Genomic DNA, 20819 nt, shown 5'->3' with positions numbered 1-20819 from the left:
GCCATTTTTCCCTTTGCATTCATTTGCATTCTTTGTATGATTGCTACTAATCTTTTATCATCCAATTCTCAACATTCTTAATTACATCGCTTGTCTGGATTGATCTTTGGAGATAATTTCCTTTGCGATAATTTTCATCTTATATTCTGTGCTGTCATCTAATGCCTGATTCATTTTTCTATTGTCGCACCAAACCATCTTTAACGTAAAGAACGACTTTGATCGGAGGTTACCCGCTGAGTGGTTTTACGTCCACTCAACCTGTACTGGAATCCGTCCTTTTTAGAGCATCCATTTGATAAGAATTGCTTGTGGTTGTTATCGTTATATGCTGTTGTTATATTTGAGTTCACAGAATATTAATTTTATGTCATCGCTGCAGCCTGCATAAACTAGCACTGAAAATTGGGGTACCAAAATTAACTGCAACTTACGGAGATGCAGCACTTTATGTATGCACCATGTCCTTGTTAGTTATGGCGTTAGTGGTCTGGGTTGTTACGGAAAAAAAGGGGGGGTGGTTGGGCATAGCACTGCAATAGTTTTCTCTGGTAATGTTATGTTGGAATCTAGGGAAAATCAACCCGTCGGTTGAAATAGTCAACACTCAACGGCCATGAGAGGATGAGATTTGATTTGTTGATTTAAGAAGCAAAAGATGACCGGGATATTTTGGTAATTGGTGGAAATGATGATTTTGCCGACGTGCCTCATGTAAAGATCGGACATTCGTACATCCTCAGCGCCACGTGAATAACTCCTTGGTCAATTTAGGCAGCCGATAGGGAAGTGACGACGACGCTGGAGATTGTGAAAGGCCAAGGATGACGCCTTGTTAGATTATTATAAATATAATCATCAATAATTTTTTAATTATTTGTTGGGCCCACGTCTAATTTCTTGATAAACAATTGGGTCCAACTGCTGAAGGCATGTGCCTCTGGTGAAACTTTTCTTTGTGGCACGGATCAGAAATGGTTGGGCCTGACTGCACGGTCTTGGGCTTGATAGTTCTTTTCTTTTGGCAGTAGCTTGATGGTTCGTTTTGAAAAAGTAACAACGTTAAGTGTTGAAATTTGTCGGTAATAGAAACTGAATCTAGTACAAAAAAAAAACCAAAAAATTCTCGCTGCAACTGTTTTTTTAATTATTCAAATATAATATAACCCTCCAACATTCTCGTGTGTTTTCCTCAGTGGTGCACATGTTTTTGCATCCCCAACCATGCATTTTTTCGGCTGGAGTTTCAACTCTAACTTTTTTTCCCTTCTAATTGGCTGAAAAGTCTTTCCTTCTAAGTTGGATAGATGAAGGGGTTCATTTGTAACAATTTATTAATTACATACAATACAAGTCAACTTTTATAACTCATGTAAGTCACTTCAATAAGAAGTTGGGAAACATTAATTATGAATTAATTATTCCAAAAATAGTGTTTTTCCGATTCATTAGATTTTTGGGGCAAGTATGAAAATCAAAGAAACTTCAAGATAAATTTAAATGATACATTTAAATTTTCTTGATTTGAGGTAGTTAAAAGTAAATTATACAACTATCTAGACCCAAATTAGAAGTACACCAATAAAATTCTTTAAATACACCTTATAATCTTACTTTTTTAAGATAAAAATATAAGCTTTTAGAAATGCCTCCCATTTGATACTATATTTGTAAAATAATATTAGAAAGAGATAATATATTGACAGGATAATATTAAAAAAATATTATTATTAAAATATTTATTTTATCAAAATGTCTTATATTTTGAGATATCAAATTTCTTTAAAAAACAAGTCTTGTTATTTGAAAAAGGACTACTGTGAGAGTAATATTAGTTATTATTATCAATGCAAGGCATGTCATGCAGTATGCGTTTAGTCATGGGTATTGATTATTGAAATTCCCAGCCTGCCTCCCTTGGCTGAGCCGCAAGAACACTTGATATTAAAATTCCAACAGTCTTATAAATATTGAAATTTTTGCGAATTGAGAAACGAATCAGGATAAGGGCACTAAGAGAGCGGATTTAAAGTTTAAACCAATGTGAGATAACATGAGAAGTTTAAAAAAAAAAAAAAGGAAAATACCGGGTTTTTTATATAATTTTTTAAATCTTTATTTTAATAATATAATATTAAAGATATTTAAAATGAACAATAGAGATTAATTGAAGCTGAAATCAAGCAAAAGCCCGGTGGACACCCCATGCTCATCACCGTGAGCGGAAAATACCTGGGGGAGGTGGTGATTCGATAATGATGAAGGAACCTTGTGACTTGTGACAACTGGTTTCTCGTAACATTCCTTACAAATTGCACGCTTCAATTGCTGTTCGTGCGAGACAACAATTGTAGCGATCGCGCTGGTCAAATACGTAACGTACACCGCACTCTAGAAAGGAAAATAGCAAATCTCAAACTAAAACGTGGAAAGAAAAACTCCAACTTTAACGACAAGCCTAGAATTTCTGAATAATATTCGGCAGCCTTTCAGGCAAAATACGTTTAACATAATTCGACGTCTTCAAGAATGATCAAACATAACAAGCACATGAACTACCAAAAGCATATTCTGCTCTCCGGTCCACATAATAACTAGAAAATTGAAAATAACGACAATGCATTTGGATAATGTGACCCGCATTTAGTCGACTTCCTCAATCTTGGGGCCAGCAGCACCACTTCCACCAGATGGGACATCATCATCCATTGCCCCGCCCATGTCAGGACCAGCACCGCCCTGGTACATCTTGGCGATGATAGGGTTGCAGATGCTTTCCAACTCCTTCATCTTGTCCTCAAACTCATCCGCCTCTGCAAGCTGGTTACCGTCTAGCCACTGGATGGCTTGCTCAATGGCGTCCTCAATCTTCTTCTTGTCAGATGGCTCAAGTTTTCCTGCAATCTTCTCGTCCTTCACAGTGTTCCTCATGTTGTAGGCGTAGTTCTCCAAGGCATTCTTGGCCTCGACCTTTTTCTTGTGCTCCTCATCCTCAGATTTGTACTTCTCAGCTTCTTGAACCATCTTCTCGATCTCCTCCTTTGACAGTCTTCCCTTGTCGTTGGTGATGGTGATCTTGTTCTTCTGGCCTGTAGTCTTATCCTCCGCAGAGACATTCAAGATGCCATTGGCATCAATGTCAAAGCACACTGTAATTTGTGGAACGCCCCTGGGAGCAGGAGGAATACCAGAGAGTTCAAATTTACCCAGCAAGTTGTTATCCCTGGTCCTTGTTCTCTCACCTTCATAAACCTGGATCAAAACACCAGGTTGATTGTCAGAATAGGTGGAGAAAACTTGTTCTTTCTTTGTTGGGATGGTAGTGTTCCTTGGGATCAACACGGTCATCACACCACCGGCAGTTTCCAGACCCAGTGAGAGTGGGGTGACATCCAGGAGGAGAAGATCCTGGACCTTCTCATTGCCCTCACCACTTAAGATAGCAGCCTGAACTGCAGCTCCGTATGCAACAGCCTCATCAGGGTTAATACTCTTGCAGAGCTCTTTCCCGTTAAAAAAATCCTGAAGAAGTTGTTGAACTTTTGGAATTCTGGTGGAACCACCAACAAGGACAACATCATGGACGCTTCTCTTGTCCATCTTTGCATCTCTCAAACACTTTTCAACTGGTTCCATACACTTCCTGAAGAGATCCATGTTGAGCTCCTCAAATCTAGCACGTGTAATGGTTGAGTAGAAATCAATTCCCTCGTACAGAGAATCAATTTCAATGGTAGTCTGGGCAGTGGAAGACAGAGTTCTCTTAGCCCTCTCACAAGCAGTTCTCAACCTCCTAAGTGCTCTGGGATTGCCACTGATGTCTTTCTTGTTTTTTCTCTTGAACTCCTGCACAAAGTGGTTCACCATCCTGTTATCAAAATCCTCACCGCCAAGATGGGTGTCTCCAGCTGTGGCTTTCACCTCAAAGATACCCTCTTCAATTGTAAGTAAAGAGACATCAAAGGTACCACCACCGAGATCAAAAATCAGGACATTTTTCTCGCCAACACTGGTTGCTTTCTTGTCAAGACCATAAGCAATGGCTGCAGCTGTAGGCTCATTGATGATTCGCATGACATTCAGACCAGCAATGACACCAGCATCTTTGGTGGCCTGACGCTGAGAGTCATTAAAGTAAGCAGGGACAGTAACAACAGCGTTCTTGACCGTGGATCCAAGGTAGGCCTCAGCAATCTCACGCATTTTCATAAGCACCATGGAAGAGATCTCTTCTGCAGCAAATTGCTTATCTTCACCCTTGTAGGAGACTACAATCATTGGCTTGTCACCAGCACCAGGGACGACCTTAAATGGCCACAATTTAATATCGCTCTGAACAGATGCATCACTGAATCTACGACCAATCAACCTCTTGGCATCTGAGAAGCATCAATAGATTGGTCACATCGTAACTAAATCATTCTAGTCTTCCAGAATTATGATATCAGCAGAAATTACAGAGAAGACAATATAAACACTACATATACACATGCTTCAGAAAGATGACAATATCTAGTCACCAAGATTATCGCCATGAGTCCAACTGATCTATTAAGTATTGTAAACAGCTATCTATTGCCATGGGTTCTTTGAGAACTTCTATGGAGGCTAAACACGTCTATTCCAAGACCATTTCACGTAACAGGAACATGATACCAGTTCTTCACTCGAAAAAATAAATCTTTTCAAACATAAAAGAACACTAGAGATATAGGAAACAGGCAAAAAGGGAAAATCCAAAAACATAGATCCGCCTTTTATAATGTGAGTCACAAGATCAAGAGAAAAAATTATGGATCAATGCGAGTCAAAGATTTAACAAACATTCAGCAGTAGATACACCAACAAGGTAAACTGGACCAAAAGTAGTACTATGCTATAACAAGATCAAGAGAAAAAGTTATGGATCTACAAATATGACAGGTCAACATATCATACCAAAGACGGTGTTGATGGGGTTCATGGCGACCTGGTTCTTAGCGGCATCGCCGATCAAACGCTCGGAGTCGGTAAAAGCCACGTAAGAAGGCGTGGTTCTGTTGCCCTGGTCGTTGGCGATAATCTCAACACGGTCATGCTGCCATACTCCGACGCAGGAGTAGGTGGTACCGAGATCAATTCCGATAGCTGGACCCTCTCCTTTTCCAGCCATAGCGTTAGTGTAGTGTCGGCGCTTGAAAAGAGATCTGAGAGGATACAAGCCACAGCCTCCACTGGTTCTCAAACTTCAGCAGAGCGAAAGGAGGAGGAAAAGTGCAGCACTTAGCTTATATAGTCTTAGGGTTTCGATTTCTTCCAGAATGTTCTGTCGCCCAATTGTTAGGAACTGTTCGATCTGATCAAGGAAATTTCGTGATTTACGGATCATACTTTTCTTCGTTAGTTGCCGTCAACACCGGTTGTGTTATTTATTTATTAAAAAAAAAAGCACCGGTGATTATTCAATACCTAGTATAAAATATTAAATGTGTAATAACAGGATTTATTTCATGATTTATTCATTTGTGATTTTTATTTATCCTATCATTTATTATTTCATTGCACTAATTAAAATTAAAAATGAAAAATGTTATCTAATTTTTGTATTAAATACTTTGAATGGTTCTTCACACGATTAGTCAATTAGACATGCTTAGAAAAACTCCAGGGAAGTTACTGCTATAAAAATGTTCCCTTGTAACTGCAACTTTAATGCAAATCTTTACGTCGCAGGAGCATATCCTGTAGCATTAGCTTATACCAGGTACAGGTGTATTTTAAATACTTGTTTGACGTGAAGAGTGTTCTTGAAAAATAGTTGTTATAACTGATAATTTGATGGACTCACCTTTTTTTTCCGGCTCTTAAGGGAACATTAGTTGGATGATTGAAGCCCAATGATATTGGCTAACGTTCCTGGGAGATGAAAAAATAATTGTGCTTTGAGAGTCTAGTGACCCTAATGCTATTAAAATTGTGGTTTAATGACCATGGGTCATGAAAAATAGCTCCACTGAGCATCACAGGTGCTACGAGCAATGAAATGGAATTAAATAATCTGTGATAAAGAAATTGAAGAGCTAGACTGGACATCAAAAATCAATTAAATTGACAGATGCAATGTGAGTAAGCTTTGGTTCAGAAATTCTAGGCCAAAACCATACATGAAGTCTCCATTGTTATCCTTGTGTAGTCGCCTTAGGTTGACCTCAAGCCCAAGCTCATGGCGATGAATTGAGTAGCAAACAATGTATGTGGCAGCAGCAACAACAAAGTCATGCACCAACGGGTGCTTGTCTGAGCGATTAAGAGCTTAAACAATTTAACCTAAGGTCTTGTGTTCGAGCTTCAAGGTATATAGTCGCACAACTGAGCACATAAAGTATGTATTGGCAGTGGTACCTGCAAAATCCACCACATTAAGAATCCAATTTATATGGGGATCTAGATTAGTTTAGAATGAGGTAGGCGGGCAATGAGCTTAGGATATTCACACTCTCTAGGATATTAGGTGGGAACATAAAAAAAAACACAAAGTCATGTGCATGATGCAACAATTAAGTAAAGATAATGAAAGAAAAAGGAGGTCATACAACATATTTGTTAATGAAGTCGGAACACCAACTTCACTCTGGAAGTAGAGGTGATAATTGGAATAGGCAATGGCAATAATCATAGAGATGTGCGATGGCAAGCACATAGAGCAAAAAAAGGGAAAGAAGAAGGAGCATGTTTCAATAATTGAGCCCCTCATTTTTGTAATCTATTGGTGTTCATATATTTGGTTTAGTTTGATTTCAGGAAAAAAAATCAAACCAGACCAACACCAATCAGTTCACTCATGATTGAAACTTGATAGGTCTTTTGAGAAATTGATTTTGTTTCATTTTGTTTTTGGTTTGGTTCAAAATTGTTAAGCCCTAAGTCAAGTTTCAATGCACTGATTTATTATTTTTTCTTTTTTTATAACTTACACTTAGTTTTTTTTTTTTTACCAATGCAACTTATGCTTAGTATGAGTATATCATTTTTCCTCATAAAGTATGTTTGTATAACCATTCAAATGGTTAATGAGGTTTTTTTTCTAAATATTTTTATTAGTATGAAAATACTAACAGCAAAGTGATCATATATATGCTTCTTCAAATCATTAATTATTTTTTTAGTAAAATCAAATCATTAATTATTAAAAACTAATTAAATTGCAGGCATTTTTTGAATTATATAATTTTATTTTGCTGGCACTTGATCAAGGTATATTTATTATGGATTTATGATGATATATGAACTTTGCAAAAAAATCCTAATAACAATAACCTTTTATTGTTAAATATACATAATAGTATTTTTCTTAATTATAGACAATATTTAACTAACTATAGACAAGTGCCCTTGAAAATATATAATAGAAAATTATAGATAATACTTAACTAATTATAATATATTTTTAACCATTAATTTATAGGTAACTAAATTTAGGAAAGAAAAAAAATTAGGCAAGTTTATAAAAATATATAAAATAAATATAATAAGACTTGATTTGGTTTGATTCAAGTTTCAAGAAACAAAATATTAAATCAAACTAAATCAATCGATTTTGTCAAAAAAAACAAACTTTATTTATAATCAATTTTGATTGGTTTATATCGATTTGGTATTTGATTTGGTGTCGCCTGTATTGTATCAATTTTAAACATCTTTATTCCATCACATGCAAGAACTAGGATAAACAACCATGAGGTTGGCTTCTGAATGAACAAGCATGACCATAGGTGCCTAACCTAAACTAAACATTGGAAGCAATTTTCATCTTTATTTTTTGTTTGAAATTTCTATTTCCCCGTCAAATGATCTGCCGGCATTTGAAAATAATGCAAGATATAGTTGGAAAAACAACTCAACTTGACTCTTAATGGACTCAATTTTAAAATCCTAAAAAAGTTTTCATTTACAAAGCCAGCTTTTAACCTTATAGGCTCACAACTTATCTATTTAGGCTCCCGAGTTATTAAGACTAGCTCTTATGAGTTTGTTCTCTATTTTGAAATTATATCATACTTCCATATACATACCATACACATTTTTAATGCTTACTCCCACTCATACTTATTATAAAAATATCTTATAAAATTACTAAATCACTAAAGTTAGTAGTCAAAAATTTACAAATAGTTATTTCACATATCCTTGTTATTTTTAATGCCTGTTTGGTTTGTGTCTGGAATCAATTTTTTGGTGTTTAATCAATTTTTAAAACAAAATTAACCAACAGCATAATAATGACACAATCGATTAAACACGCTAAAATTTATTTGTTTGTTAATCTATTCATACCTGCTTTTGGTTCCCATTTTACTATGTTAATAATAAATAATTTGTCAATAATAATAACTGTGTTAAATAAAATTTAACAAATTTATTAATATTAAATACAATTTTATCAATAATTTAATTTTAAAAAGAAATATTTTTTATGGTAACTTGTACAGCTGAAATTAATTTTAGCATCCAAATATATTACGTTATAACTTAATCAATTATGATTAAAATTAATCATATTAATTAATTATTTTTATAATTAATTATATCCAACTGAAATTCAAACGAGCATTTAAAAGTTTGAGCAAACGTACGTAAACATTTTTGAAAGAGGAACTTCCGCTGGAATGACAATTTAAGACTATCAGAGTAATTAAATTTCGTTTTAACAACAAGGAAGGGTCATATAATTGGTGGGATTTAATACAGACTGCCCATAATTTGACACTTGACTTTGCAATTTGTGTTTCCATATTTAACATTGAAGTATTGAAAACTTTGTGCTTCTCATATTTGTAGGGATTTAATAGTGATACTTTAAAATTTGTAATTAAAATATGAATAATTTCCAACTTAAGTTCTTATCTTATGCTTAATTAACCGTGAACAACCCAAGGCCCTGAATTTAAATTTTACATATTGTAGATTGTAAATTAAATTAAAATGGCTAATTTGAATTTCAATTAGGTATAATTGATTACAAAAATAATTGATTAATATGATTAATTTTGATTATAATTGATTATGTTATAATGCAACTGATTTGGATATTATCTTTTTGAAATTAATTTTAACAAAATTAAAGATGTTTGAATGATTTAATTAAATTAATTTTAACTGTATAAATTACCATAAAGGATATTACTTTTAAAAATTAAATTATTGATAAAGTTATATATAATATTATTAAATTTTTACCCCCTTTGTTAAAAAATATAAAATATTTTTAACTTAATCTCATCTCTAATAAAATAGTTACAACTTGTCTTCAAATTAGTATTATATTTTCATATTTCTTTCTATTTAATAGAGTGTTTCACCTTAAAATAAATATAAAATGATTTATTTAATAGGGGTACTTTAAAAAAAATAATGGTTATACCTTAAAAAATTAAAAATATTTTATATTTTTAAACATTTAACTCTTCAAAAAATACTTTATATTTTTTAATAGATGGAATATATAATATGAAATTGAGAGAATACGTAGCATGAACGAGGGATAATATTAACAGATAAAACATTCTGACAAGTAATTAATATTCTAACAATAAAATTAATTGAGAGAAGTTGCTAGCTCTAGCTTATGAGAAAACCACTTGAATAATATATTTACAACAATTTGGGGTGTTTGGCAATTTTTCACTGAAACCATGATTTTGTCCGAAAAATTTGATTAATTTTGAAATCCAAGAAGGCACTAAATTGCTACAGTTGTTTGTAATTACTAACTACAATGGGGGTAGCTGTTGCTGGACTCTTCAGGCCCCCAAAAAATCGAAAAAGACTGTTTGCTGGCCAATAAGGCCCAGTTGCTTATGGGAGTACCATCTTTCAAAGCTGGCCGTCGCCTTGAAACCATCAGCATCAAAAGTACAGCCACGTCATGGATCCCGAACAAAAGAGCCGTGCAAAATTAGAAGAGGAATCATTACCGTCGAATGGCCACGATCGAGGGTTGAAATCTACCTAAAGCAGATGACGCGGATTGTTATTTACGCCGATCGCTAACGGTCTAATCCAACAGCGAGAAATGGCTCAAGTCAATTTGGGAAGCCCAAAATCGCACCTCCATATAAACCCTATCCCAAGATTCCTGAGGCACCGCGTTTCGGAGCTTTTGGCGATAGCATTCTTCTGCGTTCGGAGGGAAAGATGTCGGGTCGTGGAAAAGGAGGGAAGGGGCTGGGCAAAGGAGGAGCCAAGAGGCACAGGAAAGTGCTGCGTGATAACATTCAGGGTATCACGAAGCCTGCGATTCGGCGTCTGGCCAGAAGAGGTGGAGTCAAGAGGATCAGCGGCCTCATCTACGAGGAGACTCGTGGCGTCTTGAAGATTTTCCTCGAGAATGTTATTCGCGATGCTGTTACTTACACTGAGCACGCTCGCAGGAAGACGGTCACCGCCATGGATGTCGTCTACGCGCTCAAGAGGCAGGGAAGAACTCTCTACGGCTTTGGTGGTTGATTTCCCCTATGCTTTTTATTTGCTGGGGTTGTAAACGATGTCCCAAAAACAAAAACAAAAGAAAAATCGTTTGGTTGTTTCTGATTGGAAGTAGTGCGAGTACCACTATACGCATTTTCTTAATCCCTTTAATGGCCATGAGGGACGGGACTAAAACGGTATTCAGGTCAAAACGTTGGGTCGTTGGTAGTATGATAATCACGTCTACTTCTTCCACCAAATTTTTGATGTCATGTCGTTCTATAGAATTATGTAGGCGTTTAATAAATTGGTATGACGTTACGGTTGCACTTTATTTAGTGACAAATGGATTGAGAGCGGTACAGGACCTTGTAAAAAGAGAAGAAAATGGTTGTTGGTGAGACGATAATGTAAAATGAGGAGATCATGTTAGGGGAAAAATGATGGATCCGAGTCAGGACCCAACTAAAGAGCCAAAGCATGCAGGCTTAATGTTGCGTTCCAGTCGTACGGCCAGATGTCTAAACTTTTTTTTTTTGCTCCTTGTAGTCCACTCGGTGGAGCTGCATTTTCTGGAGTCGATGTCATCTCCTTGTGTGTGTGTGTGTGTGTTAGCGACTAATGAGGTAACAGTTTGGCGCTAATTTAATGAAGACCTAGGCCAGCGAATCATGAAGTGAAACATGGCTTTTACGTTTTTGAATGGTCGGGATAACAGAGGCAAGTCAGCCTATTGCATTGGCGTTCAATCCCATCGCTACCTGCGTTAATTTGAATTATGCTATAAAATATAGCAAATGTAAAAAGTGGAGAAAAGCAACACGATATAAGAAATAGATAAAAAATAATAGAGTAGAATTCTGATTTACTTATGCACATATATTTTTGAATATGACTTTTATTTATAGGTTTTTAATTATTTAAGTTTTATTTTAATGTTATAAAAATATAAAGAAGTATATAAGCTTTAAAAATTATAGGCTCTTAATAATAAGAAATTTTTTTCATGTTATTCATGAGGATATAAAACGTAAAGAAATTTAGATCATGAGATTTATGAACATTTATAATATTAGATTTATAATACTTTTCCTTAAAATTTATAACAAATATTGTGACTCAATAAAATTTATTAGAAAAACTTAATTGGACAAAAACTTATTGAAAAAAAGAAGTACCTTTTTTTAAAACTCGTTAAAGTGGTTTCATTGAAAGTTTATAAAAAACTTAGGCTTGTTGGTATGATGGAAGATTTTTGATGGAATCGGAATCGGAATTGGAATCAGAATAGAATTAAGTTATAAATGTATGTTTGGTATGAAGATGGAATCTGAATATAATATTAATAAATATATTCTTAAATAGAAAAAGACAAAATGTCCTTATAAAAAAATAAAAACTCAACTATTCATAATGGAGTGTGTTTATGTGGGCACTTATGACAATCATGGAATGTGGTAATTCCCTCATGATGAAGATGGAATTGAATTCTAAGTATTTGGTTGAATGGAATCCATAAGGAATTTGGATTCATGCAACCAAACAAGTGAAAACATGATTCCAATTCCAATCCATTTCGTTGGACCCAATTCTAATGTATCAAACAGGACCTTAGTAGGACAAAACCTTGAAAAGGAAAAAAAAGTACATGATATTTATTTCTCATAGTCTCTCCTTGATAAAATATTACTTCATTCTCCTAGTGATACCATCCTTTTATGTCTTTGAATATGTTTATTCCAATATGATACACTAATTTTTCAAATGTTAGTTGATAATGTTTTAGTAAACAAATCTACAAGATTGCCACAAGTATGATATGTTGAACATCTATATCACTATTCTCAAAGGTCATGAGTGAAAATTTTGTTTGAAGAAATATATTTTATTTTATCTCCTTTGATGTATCTTCTTTAATGAGTTATACATGTATTATCTTCATATAATATTGTTGGAATCTTTTTTTTCAATAACAAACCACATATCTTTTGAATATAATGAATCATGACTTTAGCCATAATGATCGAATGATCACTATTTTGCAATATTAAATTTTAGTGTGAAAAGACAAAATTAGCCCTCATTTTTTAAACAATTTTAGTTTTAAAATTACTTATCATTTTATAAATAGCTAATTGTTAAATTACTAATGGGATTAGTTAAACAAATTTAAATATGCACTGCCCTTTATAAATATTTACTTATTTTCATGAGACAAGTTTCATTGATAATTTAACAGTCCCCATTAAATGACAAGATTTGTTATTAGCTTTGAAAAATGAAAATTTCTCTTAATCGTTTGACAAGAAAATTTTGGTAAATAATAAGCCCATATAAGCTTTTGATATGCAAGTTTGTGTGATAAAACAAGTAACATTTGTAAAAATTTTCATAGTAAATTTTTTAAACAAACCCATTGTTATTAAATAAGTAACCATTTGTAAAATGATAAGTCCCTTTACTAAAATAATTTTTTTTATAATTAGACAAATAAATTTTTAGCAAAATAACAAGATCATATAAGTTTTTGATAATAAAAACAAGTAAGTATTTATTAAAAAATCAGTACGTATTAAATTTTTTAACAAGTTTCATTAGTAATTTAATAAGTTGCCATTTGTGAAATAACAAGTTAATTATTAAGCTCCTTACAGATATTGGTTATAGAAAGTGAAAACAAAGTAAAATATATATAAAGATTTCCAGTGTTTATGTAACAAGTTCAGATTGGTATGTCAAAAGATTATATAAACTTATTATTTTACTGAAATTTACTTGTCAAATTATCAAGAGGAATGTTTAAAGCTAGTAACAGGACTTGTTATTTATAAATAGTTATTTATTAAATTAGCAATAGGAAACTTGTAAAAAAATTTAATATAGAGTGATTTTTTAAATATTTATTATTTTTATTACAAAAAGCTTACATCTTAAAAGCTTATATAAACTTATTATTTTACTAAATTTTTTTGTCAAGGTATTTGGAGAAAATTTTCAAAACAATAACGACATTTGGTCATTTCACAAATAATTACTCATTAATTATTAACAGAGACTTGTTTGTAACATTATAAAGAGAAATTTTCAAAGCAAGTAATGAGACTTGTCATTTCATAATTAGTTTACTTTTTAAATTATTAATGAAGAATTATGAAAAAAAATTTAATATGGAGTAATTTTTATGAATATTTACTTGTTTTTATTACTAAAAATTTTACATGTCAAAAGTTTATTTGTAAACTTATTATTTTGCTAAATTTGATTGTCAAATTATCAAGAGAAATTTTCATAACTAGTAACAGAACTTGTCATTTACAAATAATTATTGTTAAATTATCAATGAGGACTTGTTAAAAAAATTAATATGAAGTGATTTTATAAATATTACTTTATTTTTATTAGCAAAAGCTTACATGTCCAAAGTCTAGATGACTTGTTATTTTACTAAAATTTACTTGTCAAGTTATGAGAAAAATTTTGAAAGCCAATAACGAAACTTATCATTTAACAAAATAGTACTTGTTAAATTATGAATGAAGACTTGTTGTAAAATTATTAGGAGAAATTTCTAAAACTAGTAATGAGACTTGCTATTTTACAAATGATTACTTGTTAAATTACTAATGGTGACTTGGTATTCTTGGTAACAAAATAAGTAAATATTTATAAAAATTAATACATATTAAATTTGTTAACAAGTCCCATAAGTAATTTAACACTATAAATAAAATGCTTTACAGATCTTTCACTATGATTTCCCCTTAAACAAAACAAAGCGAGATACCCACCAAACTGAGATTATCATCCTGGGGACCTTATCTTATCTGCGACAACGCATGCTGTACATACGAAAAGCAGTCTTTTGAGTGCCCGAGTTGATGATTAATAATACTTTAGTGCATATTATACATCAACGCTTTAGCGAGTCAAACATCCCCAGTCACGAGCAGCATGGGTTGTTATTTTAATGATGTATGGGAAAGGTTCCTAACGCAATGACATAAGATAATTACACATTCATTCTCGTAATTGCAATGTTAAGAAAAGTGATTAAATTTTGTTGACTTTTCGATTTTATTTGAAAATATATACTCTAACATTCCAAACGGCACTTAGTTACGGACATGACTGTTCCATTGTTTTATGATCTGGAAAAAAAGGTCCAGCTCAACTGAACTGTGTTACGTGCTTTTACCGTCAAAGAACCATGATAAGTTCGCGAAAGCAAAATAAACACAATTTGAGCTAATTCAACATTGTTATGCATTTTTTCAAGCTACAAGGAGTAATTAGGGGTGTTCATGAGATTAGATATGATCAAGATAGCCTTGTCCCATTCTAGAAAATGAACAGAACTAAATTTTTATTATATATCTTGTCCTATCTCGATAAAAGAGATTGACAAAACGTGAAAAAGAGAGATAAATAATAATATTTATTAAATTATATAATTTGTCAAGTTCAAAAACAAAAACAACACTGATATATAAATTCGATCATTGAGCTACAACAATTATAATTTAAAGTAAAAGAACACAATTATATCTTGAAGTTAAGTACACAATAATCACAAATGACCTCTAGGCTATGGATACTATAACTAACAACAAAACCATCAACTCACATAATTTGAGTGAGTGGATGGTTATGTGAAAATAAAATAAAATAAATAAACAAAAAAAATACACTCTCACTCTAACCGCATAAATAAAATTAAATATTATTAGAGGAAATAAAAAAATATAATAATATATTGGGGATGAGACAATACATATTTATGGTGATCTCGTGTCCCGTTTCAAATATATTTAGTCGTATCCTGCAAAATCTCATTTTCTTGGAAAAATTGGTAAAAATGATCAGGTTGAAAGCAAAATTGTGTCTAAAGACCGAAGTTCTTGAAAGGACCAAGCCTATTATTTTAAACAGAAAAGGATGAAGGGAATTGACCAAAATGGTAGAAAACATACAAATCGGAGATGATTTTTTGGTGTCCCTACTACTCATTTCCTTCGCCTTTCCCCTTGATTTCTTAGCTCTCCTTGTTGACATTCTCATTTCCTTTGTCTTTCTCTTTGCCCTCAACATTTGGCGTTCAGTGTTGACTTTGATTCACCTCCATAGGTCTATCACGAATGATTCAATGTAGCTTCTCTCTCTCCTTCCCCACTCAATTCAGTGAGTGAGTGATAGATTTAGCTGGTTAAGTAATTACTTAACATGAAGAAAATGAAGTCGTAAAAGGAGAACGAATTATAAAAAGAAATAGAACAATTGAAAAAAAAAACAGACCATATATAATTTCATTGAATGTAAGACCTGAATGCGCGTGTTGCCTCCTGAAGTGACTAAAATTAAACTTCATTTTTTACATTCTTTTATGCATACTAATGAAGCATATTCCTCTTGAATGCTCATCAACTGTTGCTTTGACTCTGCTTTACAATCTGTAAGTTTTTGGTCACACCTTGCCCCTACTCATTCTACTGATTTATCTGTAAGTTTTGTATTGGTTGATTTGAGTGCGCTATGAATCTGAGTTTTCTAAATTTTGTACAGTTTGTTTATTTGTAGTGGGAGTTTGCAAATTGAAATCTTCTATGCTGAATTTTCATTAGAATGTGAAATTTGAGCTTGCTGTAATTGTGAAATTAAGCTTGTTGTAATTGTTGGTTTGAAAATTAAAGTCTTTTATGTTGTAATTGTTAGAATGATTATTTTTAGTTTCACACTTTTTGATGATTGAAGGATTATAAGGATGAAATTTGAAATGTTGTTGGTGTTGTTGATGATGTTTTGATTATTATTGTACTTGTATGTGGTATTGTATGAGATATTAAGTCATGGATAATGTGTTTTTACTTATGATTTTTCCCTCTTGCAAGATAGGCTGCTGTTGTAGTTGCTTGAGACAGCATCTTGAACAATTGCTGAGATACAAAACACTTTTAAAGATTCATAATCTTTTAAAGAGATGGAAGGGAAAGATGTAGCTTTAGCTGGATGGGAAAGTAAAGATGAGAATGACAAACTATGAAAACCTACCATGGAAAAATTGGAGGAAAGCTAGCGATGAGTTCAATACTTAGCTAGGCAAGGCATAAGAGGACCTTTTTGTCTTTCCCCCAATGATGTTGATGGTAGATCTTTAATGGATTCCATGTAGAGCTAATGAGTTTTTTAGTTTACAAAATGCTTGGCCATCATTAATGTTGCCTTTTCTTTCATCCCTAAGGTCTATGGTTTGAAATTAAATTGGTAAATATGCAATTTATAATCCCTTCTGAATTTCATATTTATATATGTGCTACCAAGTTAGCCACTTACTTGTAATAACCCTGACAAATTTTTTTAATAAATATATATGTTAATTGCTTAAAGTGTGTTTATTTTAGTTTCGGGATAAATATGACAAGTTAGAAAGTGATGTAGTAATAGCTGAGTAAGTATTCATATATCAGGTTCCAAGTTTGAATCTGAAAGAGGCCAGGAGAAGTTAATTTTTTCCTTTTGCTATGCAAAATTACCAAATTGCCCTTATCTCTATTATGATATATTTCCTTCTTTTTTCTTTCTCCAACAAATCGTTCATGGGTCAAGAGAATTGTAGATTTCACTAGAAACTTTAAACCCTCTTCGTCCAGCCCTTCATCTATTATTTTTATCCCTGTCATTAACTACTCACCAATGACCTGAGAATACAGGGAACTCTACCATGGGAGACATTCATTGATTGGTTGTTCTCCCCTGTTTTTTCATGTCATTCTCCCTTATCTTGTTGTCTATGAACTGTGCGAACATTCCAAGCTTCCTCATCATTTTTCTTTCGTTCATCTTAAGTGGCTGTGAGTTTGCCAAAAGTCTCTTGCTCTTCTCGTGTTGGAGACGTGCAACAAACCTTCTCTTTTCTTCTTCCTTTCAGCTTGTGATATAGAGTTGTGTTCTATCTTGCTTCCCTGCTCAGTCTCGGTTGGGTAGAGGTGAGGAGTTTCAATCTTTTTTTTTATTATGGTCAATTCAGCTGTGCTTGTGAGAGTAGGTTTATGCTACTGCTATGTGTGCGTGAGATTTTAGAAGGTCAGTGTGTTCTATTGAGGTTGTGCGTAAGGAATAGATTTTGTTTTTAGTTTTGCCACTGTTATGCTGTGTAACAAGAAAATGGATAGATTAAGTTAAATGAACTTGAAACCCATTTGAACCTATTAATAATATATGTATATATGTGATTTGAGGATTGAAGTTTAGGAAAAAAAAAATCATCTCCCCCTGTTACCATACACGCATGTGTGAGGAAGGAGATGTTGTTGTAGCCTAGTGTGCTATTGAAAATAATCAGATTATCAATGTTGTGGGGTTTAAGGATGTTGAAATCTAAAAAAAGAAAGACTAATCTTAACTTGGTAATTATGCCTATATAGTATTTAATACTATGCTTGGTGGGAGAAATACGTTGGTATGGGAGCTATTGGATTATGAATGGAATGTCTTGACTAAAACAAATTGGTAGAGATTAGGGATATTAGTGATAAAGATTAGATTAACGCTAAGAATGATATTGGTTTTGAAATTTTAAATAACCATGGTTGATTTTGAATTGTATGGAAAAAAATTATTTAATTATATCCTTATAGGATGTGTGGAAGAACGGGACCCAAACAAGGATTAAAGGAAATATACTTTCAAAAATCTTGAGCTTCAACATGTAAGTCAATAGCATCATCTTTAATTTATTTTTATTCTTAATAGACTTCTATTGAAATATTTCTTTCATGAATTACATTAATTTTGGAAATTATAAGATAGTGATGGTGAATAACCAGATGATGATATGTGCATTTATTTTCTCAAGAAATATAATTCAAATGTTTGTGAAATTATTTTTATTCACTAAACTCTGAAATTCTTGATTATTCAATGAATGCAAGCTTGTACATATTTATGAAATATTATTCTTGACAAGTGTTAAATTACATGAAATTTGAAATGATTCATGTGAGTTGAGTATTGCAAATATAAATTTTACTTAGAAGTGATCATTTTTCTCGTGTGTTTGAAACTGAGTTTTTAGAGAACTCTAAACAGAACGCCGCAGCTAACGACAATTCCGTTAGCCTGTGGTGCACTATGGTCAAAAACTAGATAGTTTGCCTCATGGGCTTTGATCTCACATTTATTATTTGTGAGCTTTGTACAACGTTTGATTTTATGGCCTGAGCTGTATTGGGTTAGTATTACTCTCGTGGACTGTGTGTCCACGTTTATTTTTATAGCTTGGGCTGCGTTTGATTATTTACCCTAGTAGACTGTGTGTCCACGTTTGTTTTCATGGTATAAGCTGTGTTTGATTATTTACCCTCGTAAACTATGTGTCCACGTTTGTAACCCATTCTGTTAAGTTCTCAAAATTTTAAATGTTGATTAATATGTATTTTCAAAATTTACATGATTTTTGCTAGCAATTATACCACTCTGAGTTATATGTGAGTAAATTTTTTTTTTAAGCATGATAATATAAATTGTTTTTCAATTTACTCTCATTTTACAATTATGATTATGTCTTACAGGCTTATAAATTTGTTTTGTTGAATTATTTTTAATTAGTTTACACCATTATTAGAGTTTGTTGATTTAAATTTTAAAAAATTTTACTTTGGGAATATTATTCACTGAAAAACTTATTTTGGCCTGAGATTTATTAGCTGACACTAATCCCATCATCAACCTTTGAAGGGCAATATAGCTACATTGGGTGAAAATTTTAGTTGGTACTGTTGCTTTTGATGTAAATATATAAGTCGTATGTATTTTGATTTAAAAGAAAGATAAATGCTCCACATAAATTATTGTTATATTTTTATTTTGATTTTCATATTAGTTACTGGCTGGAGGGAGCTACGCTTCTATTTCATACTATTATCTGTAAAAAAATTTGATTGTAGAATTTTCAGAAGATCCTAGTTACAGGGGAGGTTCTGTTAAAATTTCTACAAAAATGTTGAAGTCTCCTTATGATAAGTAATATTAAAAGTGTTATAAATTCTATATAATTTGATTATTTAAAAAAAAAGAATTGAATTTTCATATTAAGGCTTACAGGAATATGTGATGTAATTTGTGCCCGTGCCAGTCACCCTCTATTTTCGGGGTGTGACACTACTTGCCTGTGAAATTATTGCTTGATAAAGGCCTTGAACCTATTCTCTTGTATATAATCAACTCTCTGACTTCTAGTTGTGAATTATTCTATTTTAGTTTAGGCCTTAGAAATCAAGTTAAATTGGTGCATAAGCCATTTGTATTTATTTAGGTTATGTAGATGCTTTGTATTCTTAGCTTAATGAATAACTAAATGTCATATTTGTTGACATTCTAAAAAGTATGCATTTCTCAACTTAAAAAATTTTAGATAACTTTTCATAATGTTGCTTCTCTGAGCTACACTTGTAAGTTGATACTTATGATTATGTGAAGTTTTTGTTAATTCACATGGCTCATTTTGTTGATTTTGATTTTACTACTGTCAATTAAATAACATATGTATCAACCAAAGAATGTTCCTAATTCAAGTCTAGCTGATAGCAATTTATTAGTTAATGGCTAGCATTTTGATTGTGGTGGTAGTGTAATAGATTCTTACATCTGATGCTTGTTTCTTGTTTTTTTGTTGAGGTTGCGGCATAGCCTAAAAGGTCAAATAGTGATTCTTCTTTTTCTATTACCGCTTAACAGGGATTGTTTTTTTTTATTCTCCAAACCAAATTTATGGCATTGTTTTTATTTGGTAAAGTGTAAATATTAGGTTGTTCAGTGGCTATCAAGATTAATTTTCCTCTCTGTGTTACTTATTTTGTTACCTTAGATTTAGTTGAAAGCTATTAAGCAAGGCATTTATAACTCAATCTAAAACTTAAGAAAAATGTTTCATACCATTGATTTTTACTTCATTGATTTATGGGTGTTAGGCTTCTAGCTTAAGGTGTACTTGTTATGACTTGGGGTGTAAGGGGTATGATTTGGGTGTAAAGGATATAGCTTAAATGCAAAATTTCTAGCTTAGGTGCAAGGGATCTAGTTTAGGGTGCAAAGCTTCTTGCCTAATCAGTTTCATGTAATTCATAGTTATTTTATGTAATTCAGAGGCACCGACAATGGTTTACATGTAATTCACTAGATATTACGTGTAAATTATTCCTTAGACATGCTCGCAAATTTTTTATATATTAATTTACATGTAATCTGTGGTCATTTTTATGTTATTTAGGAGCACTGACAGGGGCATGCTCTGTGTCTTTGATTTATATGTAATTCGTTAAAGATTACATGTAAATCATTTCTTAGTCATGTTCATAATTTTCTTCACATATTGACTTACA

The 20819-nt window shown here is 32.5% G+C and overlaps 2 protein-coding genes across 2 annotated transcripts; one reads left to right on the top strand and one right to left on the bottom strand.

Annotated features, from left to right (window-relative positions):
- Positions 1 to 2445: 2445 nt before the first annotated feature.
- Positions 2446 to 5251, bottom strand: LOC129305814 (heat shock cognate 70 kDa protein 2). Its single transcript, XM_054945927.1, has 2 exons — positions 4939 to 5251; positions 2446 to 4379 (listed from the first exon to the last, which is right to left on the bottom strand). The coding sequence occupies exons 1-2, from the start codon at positions 5150 to 5152 to the stop codon at positions 2644 to 2646; spliced, it is 1950 nt and encodes a 649-aa protein (XP_054801902.1). The 5' UTR covers positions 5153 to 5251; the 3' UTR covers positions 2446 to 2643.
- A 4810-nt stretch (positions 5252 to 10061) lies between these two features.
- LOC129305238 (histone H4) lies at positions 10062 to 10575 on the top strand. Its single transcript, XM_054945232.1, has one exon. It carries the CDS (start codon positions 10174 to 10176, stop codon positions 10483 to 10485), a length of 312 nt encoding a protein of 103 aa, XP_054801207.1. The 5' UTR covers positions 10062 to 10173; the 3' UTR covers positions 10486 to 10575.
- Positions 10576 to 20819: the final 10244 nt, after the last annotated feature.

Source organism: Prosopis cineraria, unplaced genomic scaffold, assembly GCF_029017545.1.
Source record: "Prosopis cineraria cultivar Desert tree isolate PC_DT_omini unplaced genomic scaffold, ASM2901754v1 PC3, whole genome shotgun sequence".
NCBI lineage: Eukaryota > Viridiplantae > Streptophyta > Magnoliopsida > Fabales > Fabaceae > Prosopis > Prosopis cineraria.
The sequence above is the reverse complement of the archived record's forward strand: the minus strand, read 5'-3'. Positions and strand labels throughout refer to the sequence as shown.